The sequence below is a fragment of the Oncorhynchus kisutch genome, linkage group LG15, assembly GCF_002021735.2.
Source record: "Oncorhynchus kisutch isolate 150728-3 linkage group LG15, Okis_V2, whole genome shotgun sequence".
NCBI classification, from domain to species: domain Eukaryota; kingdom Metazoa; phylum Chordata; class Actinopteri; order Salmoniformes; family Salmonidae; genus Oncorhynchus; species Oncorhynchus kisutch.
This window is the reverse complement of record NC_034188.2, coordinates 61,150,365-61,163,270: the sequence shown is the minus strand read 5'-3', so window position 1 is coordinate 61,163,270 and position 12,906 is coordinate 61,150,365. Positions and strand designations below refer to the sequence as shown.

Genomic DNA, 12,906 nt, shown 5'->3' with positions numbered 1-12,906 from the left:
AATATATAATATAATAATATTATTATTATTACACCTATAACTTTTTCTAAAGGAAATTCGAAGAAAACCGTTTCAAAGATATAGCGTTATAGCTCACGTATTAACGGAATCCAGTCATTTTGGCATATGGAAACCTGTATCATTTATAATTATTGTTGTGTAAACGTTTTAATACTAACTCCGAATTATGGAGTATCCCTAGAGGGATTACAGCTTAATCCCGTCCCTGTAGCGCGGTGGATCCAGTGGATTAAGGCTGTATTGTCTCTCTCTGTACCAGAGTCCCTTTAGGCCACAACACAATGGTTCTCGTACCCGCCAACGTCTTATTATTCTCTTTCTCTCTGAGGGGGAGTAGACTAGAGGTCTTGGAATAGAGAGTTTATGTTGCATAAAGACAAACCCTTCAGATTGATGAGAATCTCTTGCAACAGCATCGACTGTAAAACAATATCTGTCCGTTTACTGAGACGTCGGCCGAATTCTCTATTCAAATGTAGTCTAACATGGGGCGGGTTTAATATGTGTCTAAATGTGGAAACAACATTAAGAACAAGTGACATTACAAGATAATTACATAGGCTAATAAATGGTCATGACAATGATAAATATATGAGTATTAGAATAATAATTTATATTTTGATCACGTTTCGTTTCTTTTGCAAAAGCATTGCTTTCTATTCTGTGAGCATATCGCAGTAATTATAGCCTTTTGTATAATTTGACATTATATGTACATGTAGGTATTTATTATAGGTTATACATTATATGTCAGTGCATTGTGTATTAACTATTCATTCATATGTTGTGGGGCATATTAGGGCTATATGTTTCCATAGGCCTACGATAGCCTACAACTGCAACGTCATTAGACCCGGGATATTGCATGTTTATTACAGTTTGTAAAGCACATGCTAAACGGTGATAGTGTAATCAGATAAGATCAGTTTAATACAGGCAGAATCTATTACAGGCAGCTAGGGCAGGCAGAGAGAAAGAGTAGGAAAGCCGATTCCACTATTCCTGAGCGCTCTGTTAGCACAATGAAAGAGAGCCCGGGGAATTGAAACCAAAATCCACTTGTAATCTCGCAACAGTATCGGGCATAATTGGTTGAGGACCACAATATTAAGATTGATGAGACATTAAAGTGGCTCTTTGGAGTTCACGCGATCGATAAATATCCCAATTTCAAAAGCTTTCATTTGAGCTCGAGACAAATCACTGGAGCCGCGCGCCTCAGCGATACTGATCCAAATAGAACATGGAGGATGGAGGGAGAGGAGAAGACAGGAGGAGAGATGGAGATGCGGAGGAAGACGGGTGGAAACAGAGATTGCATGTGATCCCGTCTGCTGGTTAGGGGTCAAAATGCCATCGTAAATAAATACTAAACGGATATTGTCAGCACAAATATATGCGCTTTCATTTTCCCTCAAAGGTTTTTCAAAAGCATGTGATTAGTTTAGGATGCTATGCATATTGTAACAGTAGTTTGGCGTGGTGTTGTATCTCTCATTTAGTGGCCCCAGTGTCGTTATTGTAACTGAAATAATTGTCATGAAAAATATTAGTGGGCAAATATGAATAATAATACCATATAAGTGACCAGTCATCATATTGGCAAGCGCTCCTCCATCTCTGGTTTAGTTCTGATAGGCCATATGACACTGCTGGCCCTATTGCACCGCACGCGCCTTTAGTTAAAATGGTTATTACTTATGTAAATTAGCGTCATATAGTTTTGAAAGCCTATAATGGATATAGGCCTAAATGCTTGTTGAATAGGCCGAATAGCGATTTGGTTCAAAGTAACCTATGTTATACCCTCCAGAGTGCAACCCATAATGGAGCCTTGTCCTGTATTTAACCTAAACGAATAATTCGAGTTTGCATCAAAAATAATGACTCTGAATGAAAATCTGTTACCATGATAATTAAGAATGTGCCCAAATTAAGAAGAAATTGTAGAATTTGCATCCTATACATTACATCGTCTCAATATCTTCTCTGACTAAATCGAAGTAGACTCAAATTTGATAATAATTCACTATCAAAGAAATCAAATTATTTGTTAGGAATTGTTAAAGACCATACATTGTTTGTCCTTACATCTGATGCACCGTGTATTACACATTATAGGCCCAGTGGTCCTCAGCACCCCGGCCCAGCTCGTGGCCCCGGTAATAGTGGCACGAGGGACGCTCTCCATCACGACGACCGAGATATATTTCGAAGTGGACGAGGATGACCCCTCCTTCAAACTACTTGACTCCACGGTAAGTCCAACCGCCACGTTCCCTTTCTGTTTGATATGCGATTACCCCACAAGCTTTTGTTCACATTCAAGTTCACTTTACTGATTCATGTTCATGTTTAGGCTGGGCCCGCATACAAGACACAAATTGGGATTTAGAGATGTAAAAAAATATATATCCAGGTTCACACATGTGCAACAATTCAAACATTAGGAGATTGTGGAACATTTTAGAAAATGTGATCTAATTGGAACCGTGTGCCATTTTGATTCCCAGAATGTAGACGAGCCTTAAGCCTGCCTAGTCTTACACGCGCGCGAGGCTCCACCTGCAGAGAACCTGGCCTACAATATTTTACAAATTTATTGATATTCGGATCCCCTCAAAACCTGTAAACCTATGTCATCGAACTAGAGCCTACGATATCGGTTCGATTTTAGACCAACATTATCCTTGTTTATAAATATGGCGACTGTGTATGGACATGGGATAACAGTTGCACTATTAGGCTAACCCTAACGTTGTAACCTCGACATTTGCACAACTACGGGTTCAAAACACCTGGTTTTGCGCAGTCTTCGTGTGGACTGTATATTAGAAATATAGTCCTAATGTCTAACCCCAACCGTACCTCTCATACATGTTTTCCCCAACAGCCTTAAGCCGATAAAAAGCGTTTAATTAGACAGCCTATTATTATAACATAGACAACCCGATAGATACAATATGTAGGATAGGCCTTTAGCCGGAACTAATAGAGATATGACAAACTATATTTGCGTAATGTAAAATGGGTTAAACACTAGGCCTATAAAATACCAATGTATGGTGCCGATAATAAATATGGCCTGTATGTGATTTAAAAAAATACAAGTTATACATTTCATTAATCATGATTGGGACACAAATATTACATAGCTCGTTTTTATTAACTCTTTAAATTAAATCAGAGACAGGAATAAAAAAATCAGATCACAAATGTTATAATCCAGTGTATTTCAAGTGCATTTTTTCTTTTCAATTAGACTGTATTTATATATATATTCTTATTTTCAGGTTTTATCATGTTATCAAGGTACAAACAAAAATGATCGAGTATACTTTAAATAGGAATTCAAGTATGTTTATGGAATGTTTTTTTTTAACGTAACAGATAATACCATAAAAATGTAAACTTTCAAAATTTGAAAATGTCCACTGACAACAGATACAGCAGACTATCACTGAAATGAACGTTCTAATTTATTTTCTACCAAATAAACAAAAATGTTCAGGCGTTTTACTTTAAAAGGTGGAATTGAGCTCTTAAGTTTACATGTCACAGAACAACATTCACAATTTCAGACCACTGGAATCACAACCTATGAATGTATTTACAGTAGAAATTGTACAGTTATTTTGTCAAGGCTTGTATGGGGGCTTTATTTTAAAGCATTTAAGCAAATAAACGATTTAGATTACCGTGGGCATGGAGAGAAATAACGAAAGATTAACACTGCATTGTAACCTAACCTTGAATGTGGATTGATGGTACAATTTGCTCCTAAATTAGGACATCGCAGAATAGAATTAAGAGAAGGGTCATATTTGACTAAATGTAATAAAAATGATCTCAGAGTAAACGTCTTCATCGTCAGAGGATAGTCACATTTTACAAGACCGTGAATAAAACAGGGGTGCAGTGATCATTTCTGTCCATAGTCCTTTGATACATCACCAGGCCTCTCACTGACCCTCCTTCACTATAACACACATTTACCTCAGAGTTTCTCCAAGCTTTTGGGGTTGGTCAGAATCTCTCTCGCCAGTCGCCAGGTCTGTTTGGCTGCATTTTCTAGAGCAGAATGAGGTTTCCCCTGGAACAGGTCTAGAGTAGGCAGGAAGTAATGGGGACACCTCCTGCACTGCAAACACGAAATAAGCTGCAATAGAATCCCGTTCAAACGGTCCCCGAGGTTGTTCTCGTCCCAGTCAGACTCCCGTGGATGTTTTTCACACTCATAAGAAACCAGAGTCTTCATGTGGTAGTTGTTGAGGGGCGTCCCAGGCAGCTCAAGGTGCCGGTCCCGTAACGTCTTGAGGACCGACAGACATTTCTTCCTGCAGCCTCCCAGGAGTAGGCGGTTCTCGGCCTCGCCGAACTGCAGGACCCAGGCGTCGCTCTCTGCCGAACTTTGTTTTCCGTTCAACGAGTAGCACTCTTTAGAGAGAAGGTTGAATCCCTCGGCCTTTACCTCGGCTACCCTGTTGGGCCCCGGCCAGGGGATGTGCGGTAGGGGCCAGTGCGCTGCGCTGCGGGGCCAGATCCCGGTGCATTTGAAAGCCGGGGTGATCTGAACGATGTATCTGTCTCTGATGCGTAACTTCACCTCGCTGGTGTCTGACACCATTTTGACAACATCTCTATAGCTGCATTTATCCACTGCCTGCGCCACTAGGGTCTGAAATCTGGAGCGGATCTTGCGCGCAGAGAGGTACCCGGAGGCAGTGATGAATTCTACCCAGAGAGACATGCTCCTCTTGCGGCCGTCGCTTAGCTTGAGCACGGCGCAGCCCGGCAGAGACCCATCATCCACGAAGTTAAACACCCCCATCTGGTTGAGGTAGAGCACCACCTCGAACTCCGTGGGGGAGATGACCTCTAGCCCCTCGAAGCGGTTGTCCATCTCGTTGAGAGAGCTGATGAAGCGGGGCTCCTGCACCTCCACCTCCTTCAAGACGTCCGAGACCACCTTGCACACCTCCCGGATGGTCTTGGAGATGGCCGCCTTCCGAGATTGACATTTCTCCTGGTAGTATTTGTTGAGGTGGTACACCAGCTTGGCCTGGGCGGCTATCATGTTAGGGCAGAGATCCGGGTTGTAGACCGGAGTCTCGCAGTAAGCCGACGGATCCAACGCGGCTGTTTGTACGGGAGCCAATTTTAGAGAAGAAAGAACGCTATTAAAAAGAAAAAAAAATGTTCCACAAGACCCAACCCAGCCTCTTGCTAGTTGGGGCACATGCGTAATAACCTCGCTGGTCTAAATCATAAGCTTTTGCAATGGACTGCAGTTGAAAAAGTATGTCCTTCGATTTGCGAATAATTATCAAAAGTCCATATTACACGCCCTCACGTCAGTAGTCAAAACAACCTCGTTGTTGTTTTTGTTAACTCTAATCACTGCTGTAGTTATGGATCCACATGTGAAAGTGCGCGGTGCAGTCTGTGTGTGTCTGTGTGAGGGCGTTGTGGAGGCGGCTGAGTCTTTCTGTGTTTAACAGCCCGGACGCTCTTCGGGAAATTATAAAGGGAGGGTTAGGAACGAGGATGTCCAATCGCCATCTGATTCGTCACCGCCTCCAGTTTATCGAACGCAAATTAATTCCCGGGTTTTATACACAATTTAAACTAAAGGTAGCAATGTCGGAGGATCGGAAGTCCACCTACGCATTGGCTAGAGAAAAAACAGAGCCCACTTTCAGGAAGTATTTTTGACATTTAAACGGATTTTCTTCACCTGCTCATTTTAGACTGCTTGTTTGTATACTACAGTAGGTAGGCTATAACATATGCAAATGTTTATCTTATTTATTTGTTTTGGAATAAAATATTTTATTAAGTAGCATTTTTCTCGTGTTTCTTATTCTTGCTTTCTCAGATTTTCGTTTTTTATTTTACTGTATTGTCCACAGCCTAAGGATGGTAGCTGATCTAATATTAGACGTCTGAATGACAGATTTGATGACAGTCGTTGCGTGGGGTTATGTCTTTTATTTTATTTTGTTGCTTTGACAGACGATTCGCAATGCTAAATCTATTCAACAGGAATTTGGAATGCAGTGTCCGGAGAAAAAAATATCCTACTACATGTTGAAATAACCTATATTAGATGGATTTACGTCTTCGGCATATCAGTAGGCTAGGCTATTATATAATTATTAGGCCTGTGAAATCACACGCTGGTTATTTTTGACAATAATGCATGTATGCCTGGAACATTGTAGTAGTTAAAAATAGTGGACCGGTTCATTTCCCCAGTTTTCTTTTCCAGCATAAATAGGCGAATGATAACATAAAGGTACAAAGCACTTTAGAAGTTCATTGTTTTTTTCTTACAGTGTCGATGTATAGGCTATTCAATAAAATACATCTTCAGGCCTACCTTTAAATTAAGAAGTTTTTGAATTTGAATGTAAATATTTTTCGTTATTTCAATGTATGAAATAGGCCTACTATTCCTCATGAATTGAAGGATGAACTTGTCAAATTAAGTAGGACACTCATCTTATCAGTGAAGAAAAATTAAGATGGCATAGATATTTCCTTTAGCTATACCACTGTTTTGTAAGACTGTAATCTATACATGTGTAGGCATTTTAATATATTTCCAATATGTATTATTTTTCAGCAATGGTAAATGTTTAATTGCAAGCATCTTGTTAGTTCGTTGAAATACGCGATTCCGATCATTTTTTAGTTCACAATATTGTATAAGGGCGTTTTGTATGCAAAAACAGATTGTGAACACAAGGTTTTCAGAAGCAGGCCGTTACAAATGATTGTTGTACATTGTAGGCATCATTCTAGGTGAGTGTTGTGTGAGCAGTGTTTACAATTATCACGAATATGATGATAGAACAATATTAAACAATATTAAACAATAGCAACGAAAAGAAAACTATACTTTATCATTATTATAATTATGATTATTATTTTAGCCTATATATATATATATATATATATATATATATATAATTGACTTGAGTAGGCCAGTATTTTCCTCAGAAGTAAAAGAGGCCTACATAGGCTAGGTCTACAATATTCATATTACTATGACAAAAATACTTAACTATTCCAATCGTATTACTAATATAAAACAGATTATTATGTTATCAAGACCTCAATGGAAGCAAGACACATTTATGCACAACACCAGTAGACTAGATATTTTTATGCAGACGAAGTTGCTGCACATTTCTGCACAGTTAACAAGTCCTTCCCCCACACCAAATCACTGAACAATCACTGTAGTTATCACCGAATCAACTCCCTATCTCGGAGCCATCTCTAGCTTTAAAAGTAGTAATCATCCTGGCTAATCATAATTAATGTCCCACTGTTACCAGGCAGGTATTACAGATATGACAACAAATGGGTGTGCTGGTATAGACCTTGCCAAGATAACACATAATTACTCTAGGCCCATCTAAAGGTCTACTACGAAAATATGAATTCAAATTAAGTGTGACATATAGTTTATTATATTCATAAACTTAATTATTATTTTAGATTGATAGTCAACAGAAATCTTTTTGGGTTAGATATTGACAAAACTAGGCACTAGCTACCACTTCCCAGTGTAGATTTTTCTTAGTCACTTTCATGGAGTGTTTTGCGATTGTAGGAAATTCTATACTGGTTTCATGTGGAGAGAGATAGGAGGAAAACCTGCACCTTCTCTCTCTCTCTGTTTCTCTCTGTCTCTCTGTCTCTGTCTCTGTCTCTCTCTCTCTGTCTGTAGATCAGCATGTGTATACATGGCCTTTATTAGAGCCAGACTAGTCTACAGTCTACTTCCAACTCCAAGTTTGTGTGTGGCCATGAGGCTGGTCATCCCTCTACGTGATGGAGGAGGGGCTTTTCTTCAGGATTATCACCTCTTTAATCTAAAGCATGTGGCTGCTTAGATCTAACAACCTGGACTACACTACACATATCTACATGTAACAACCTGGACTACACTACACAGATCTACATGTAACAACCTGGACTACACTACACAGATCTACATGTAACAACCTGGACTACACTACACAGATCTACATGTAACAACCTGGACTACACTACACAGATCTACATGTAACAACCTGGACTACACTACACAGATCTACATGTAACAACCTGGACTACACTACACAGATCTACATGTAACAACCTGGACTACACTACACAGATCTACATGTAACAACCTGGACTACACTACACAGATCTACATGTAACAACCTGGACTACACTACACAGATCTACATGTAACAACCTGGACTACACTACACAGATCTACATGTAACAACCTGGACTACACTACACAGATCTACATGTAACAACCTGGACTACACTACACAGATCTACATGTAACAACCTGGACTACTCTACACAGATCTACATGTAACAACCTGGACTACTCTACACAGATCTACATGTAAATGTTCATGTTTAGATCTAACAACCTGGACTACACTACACAGATCTACATGTAACAACCTGGACTACACTACACAGATCTACATGTAACAACCTGGACTACACTACACAGATCTACATGTAACAACCTGGACTACACTACACAGATCTACATGTAACAACCTGGACTACACTACACAGATCTACATGTAACAACCTGGACTACTCTACACAGATCTACATGTCACAACCTGGACTACTCTACACAGATCTACATGTAAATGTTCATGTTTAGATCTAACAACCTGGACTACACTACACAGATCTACATGTAACAACCTGGACTACACTACACAGATCTACATGTAACAACCTGGACTACACTACACAGATCTACATGTAACAACCTGGACTACACTACACAGATCTACATGTAACAACCTGGACTACTCTACACAGATCTACATGTAACAACCTGGACTACACTACACATATCTACATGTAACAACCTGGACTACACTACACAGATCTACATGTAACAACCTGGACTACACTACACAGATCTACATGTAACAACCTGGACTACACTACACAGATCTACATGTAACAACCTGGACTACACTACACAGATCTACATGTAACAACCTGGACTACACTACACAGATCTACATGTAACAACCTGGACTACACTACACAGATCTACATGTAACAACCTGGACTACACTACACAGATCTACATGTAACAACCTGGACTACACTACACAGATCTACATGTAACAACCTGGACTACACTACACATATCTACATGTAACAACCTGGACTACACTACACAGATCTACATGTAACAACCTGGACTACACTACACAGATCTACATGTAACAACCTGGACTACACTACACAGATCTACATGTAACAACCTGGACTACACTACACAGATCTACATGTAACAACCTGGACTACACTACACAGATCTACATGTAACAACCTGGACTACACTACACAGATCTACATGTAACAACCTGGACTACACTACACAGATCTACATGTAACAACCTGGACTACTCTACACAGATCTACATGTAACAACCTGGACTACTCTACACATATCTACATGTAAATGTTCATGTTTAGATCTAACAACCTGGACTACACTACACAGATCTACATGTAACAACCTGGACTACTCTACACATATCTACATGTAAATGTTCATGTTTAGATCTAACAACCTGGACTACTCTACACAGATCTACATGTAAATATTCATGTTTAGATCTAACAACCTGAGGTGCGTTCAGTTCTGTTCAGCGTTTGCTACGTTGCGTGACGGTTTGTACTGAATGACACGTTTCCCCAAAACAGTGTGCAATGTTCAACAGCCTTTGAGGTATGTTTGTGTGTGAATTAAACATTGCACACCATTCTGAACACACCCCTGGTCTACTCTACACAAATCTACACTATGTAGCAATCTGGTCTACTCTACTATAGATCTAAACTAACAACCTGTTCTACTCTACTCGATCTACACTATCCTCTATGGTCTCTGTGTTAGATCCACTATAGCAGATAAGGGTTAGCGTCTATCTCTGACCCGGCCTAATTTCAATAGAACCTATTTCTGACCCCACAGCCCAATGCATGACTGTAGTATGGGGCCTTTTTCTATTCTGACCCAGAATAACATCAGTCCAGTCTCTGACCCTCCAGCTTTATGTATGATCGTGTAAATCAATACAATGACTTCTACTTCCTACCATGTGACCCAGGCTTCTTTGTGTAGAAGGCTTCTTTGTTTTTACGGCACCTCTCCTTTTCCCCTCCATTCTTCATTTTTCTCTTTCTTTTAGTAAGACTGATCCTCCTGTCAGTGGTCTGAAATGGGGGTCAACAGTTCTTGTCTAATAGCTGAAATGGCTTTGTGATGACACCATAGTCTATCACGCACACACACACGGCCTGAAACTGGACATGAGATTTTTCAGTTTGACAATTACAAGTCTAAATTGACAATATAACATACATTCTTGATGCCACAAATCCATCGCCCCAGACAGTGTAAACATTTACTATATAAAAATACAGTTTTTATAAATGTACAGTACTGTGGTGCATGATAGACACCAGTAGTATAAATGGTTAAGACCAACACCAGCTAAAACCATGATAATATTAATTTTATTAAGACAGACCAAATTAATCCAAGACCATATTAACAATTTAAATGTCTCAATAGTAATAACAGCATCTCATAATGTGCCCATTAAAGTCAACTAATTGAGGGTATTAATAGTCAGTGTGTCTCTCTATTGATAATCCTGTTAGAACATGACAAATAGGGTCATCCATGTTATTCTGTCGTCTGTCTCTCTGTACATTATAGAAGACTGGGGATGGAAGGCAGCCAACGAGAGGTTCAGTCACCAAATCAAATCCAGATTATACCAACAGTCTCTAATGGAGTGGCAGTGCAATAGGACTCAGATTAAGAGGGTGGCATTTAAGACATGTGTGATCAGCATTAGGCCTCACACTGGGATAAATAATACACTTAACCCTCTCGGGATGGGGACTCACTTTGACATGTCCCCCCACAAAATGTATTAATCTCAAAATGACATTGTCATTGGGGTTTTTAATAATCTGAATATCATTATTCCAGACAATATGGTGTCTCTGTGGGGTAGCCCGTTAATTTCTGGGCCTTGTGTCTTCCACCCTCTGGATCCTTCCTCCACCTCGGCCCCCTCTGGATCTCCGACCCCCCCCCCCCCCCCTTTCTTAATCTGTTATACCCCCTCCTCGTGTCAGCAGCCTCCCTGTGTTTGACTCCTCCCTCCCGACTCTTTCTCAATTCATATTTCCTTGATTCCTCACATCCTCTGACCTCGCATCCTTCTCAAAACACATTGGAGAAAAAGGTCAGAGGGGAGGGACCTTGGACCTTCAATATGATTTCGGAGGAAACAAGGACAAAGGATGCTAGATGTTGCATAGAGACGGATTGAGACAGAGCCCTCGTGTCAGCAGCCTCTCTGTGTGAGTAGTAAGGAGACGGGACAACACAGCCAGAGGCTCTGAAGGACCTTCTCGTGATCAGCTAGGGCCCAGGCTAGGTCTCATATACTACAGACCATCAGGCTACAGCCTGGTGGGGTTACAGAAAACACATCAGAATAACAGAACTTTGGTGTGTATTTCCGTGACAGAGGAGGAGAGAAAGAGGGAGGGCGAGAGGGAGAGAACGAGAGGGAGAGTGAGAGAGAGAAGAACAGGGGAAATTATGAAAATTAATGAATTATCTCAGCACCTCCACCACCCGCCTCCCTCCTCTCCTCAATATGGAATGCTTGTCAGCCTTTCTGATTAATGACACGCATTTATTTGCATCAATTTAGCATTAATATAATTAAATATAATTTCGTTTCATTTGCCGACACGGCTTTGCATAATAACACAGAAAATGAGAGGTATTATTAGAGGTTTGCCATTTAAAAAAGTGGATAACATTCTGTGAACGATCATACATTTTTCTGTTTAAGTATGTGCCCATGGCATTACTGTGTAGAAATGCTTAGGTTATGGTTGCATCTCAAATGGCACCCTATTCCCTCTATCGTGTACTACTTTTGACCAGGGTCCATGGTATTTTCTATATGTGCATTACATAGGGAATAGGGTGCCGTTTGTGATGCAGACTGTGGCTGCCCCTGTCTGTATAATCACACAGATAAACTCTATATCTGTTGTACATAACAGTGTTAAGGTATTAGTAGGAGATGGGAACTGTGTCCTGCTATGTTATTATTCTGTTATCTGTTAATATCTCTGCTGTTGTTGTGAAATGTTTAGAGCAGCAGCATTGTTAAGGCTTGTGGTAGGTCGTTAGAGCAGCAGCATTGTTAATGCTTGTGGTATGTCGTTAGAGCAGCAGCATTGTTAAGGCTTGTGGTTTGTTGTTAGAGCAGCAGCATTGTTAAGGCTTGTGGTTTGTTGTTAGAGCAGCAGCATTGTAAAGGCTTGTGGTTTGTTGTTAGAGCAGCAGCATTGTTAAGGCTTGTGGTTTGTTGTTAGAGCAGCAGCATTGTTAAGGCTTGTGGTTTGTTGTTAGAGCAGCAGCATTGTTAAGGCTTGTGGTTTGTTGTTAGAGCAGCAGCATTGTTAAGGCTTGTGGTTTGTTGTTAGAGCAGCAGCATTGTAAAGACTTGTGGTTTGTTGTTAGAGCATCAGCATTGTTAAGGCTTGTGGTTTGATGTAGACTAGTTTATAGTATAATCTCCAGTCTGTTTTGCCAGAGAGAGGAAAGATGCCACCTCATGTTTGTTTTTGTAATGCAATATATATATATACAGTACCAGTCAAATGTTTGGACACCTACTCATTCCAGGGATTTTCTTTATTTTTACTATTTTCTACATTGTATAAAAATAGTGAAGACATCAGAACTATGAAATAACACATATGGAATCATGTAGTAACCAGAAC

The 12,906-nt window shown here is 40.1% G+C and overlaps 2 protein-coding genes across 2 annotated transcripts in view; one reads left to right on the top strand and one right to left on the bottom strand.

The window, feature by feature from the left end:
• Nucleotides 1–12,906, top strand: part of LOC109904820 (neurobeachin) — a 335,275-nt gene that overhangs the window by 208,065 nt on the left and 114,304 nt on the right. Inside the window, exon 44 of the mRNA XM_031791425.1 lies at nt 2,143–2,279. Within this exon, the coding sequence (XP_031647285.1) occupies nt 2,143–2,279 (137 nt within the window). The remainder of the gene's footprint in view (nt 1–2,142; nt 2,280–12,906) is intronic.
• On the bottom strand, nt 3,586–5,860 carry LOC109905626 (putative nucleotidyltransferase MAB21L1). The gene has a single exon (XM_020503113.2). It carries the CDS (start codon nt 5,096–5,098, stop codon nt 4,019–4,021), a length of 1,080 nt encoding a protein of 359 aa, XP_020358702.1. The 5' UTR covers nt 5,099–5,860; the 3' UTR covers nt 3,586–4,018.

Bases quoted from the DNA above. Each gene is read 5' to 3' on its own strand.
- LOC109905626 (XM_020503113.2), bottom strand. From the start codon at position 5,098: ATGATAGCCGCCCAGGCCAAGCTGGTGTACCACCTCAACAAATACTAC.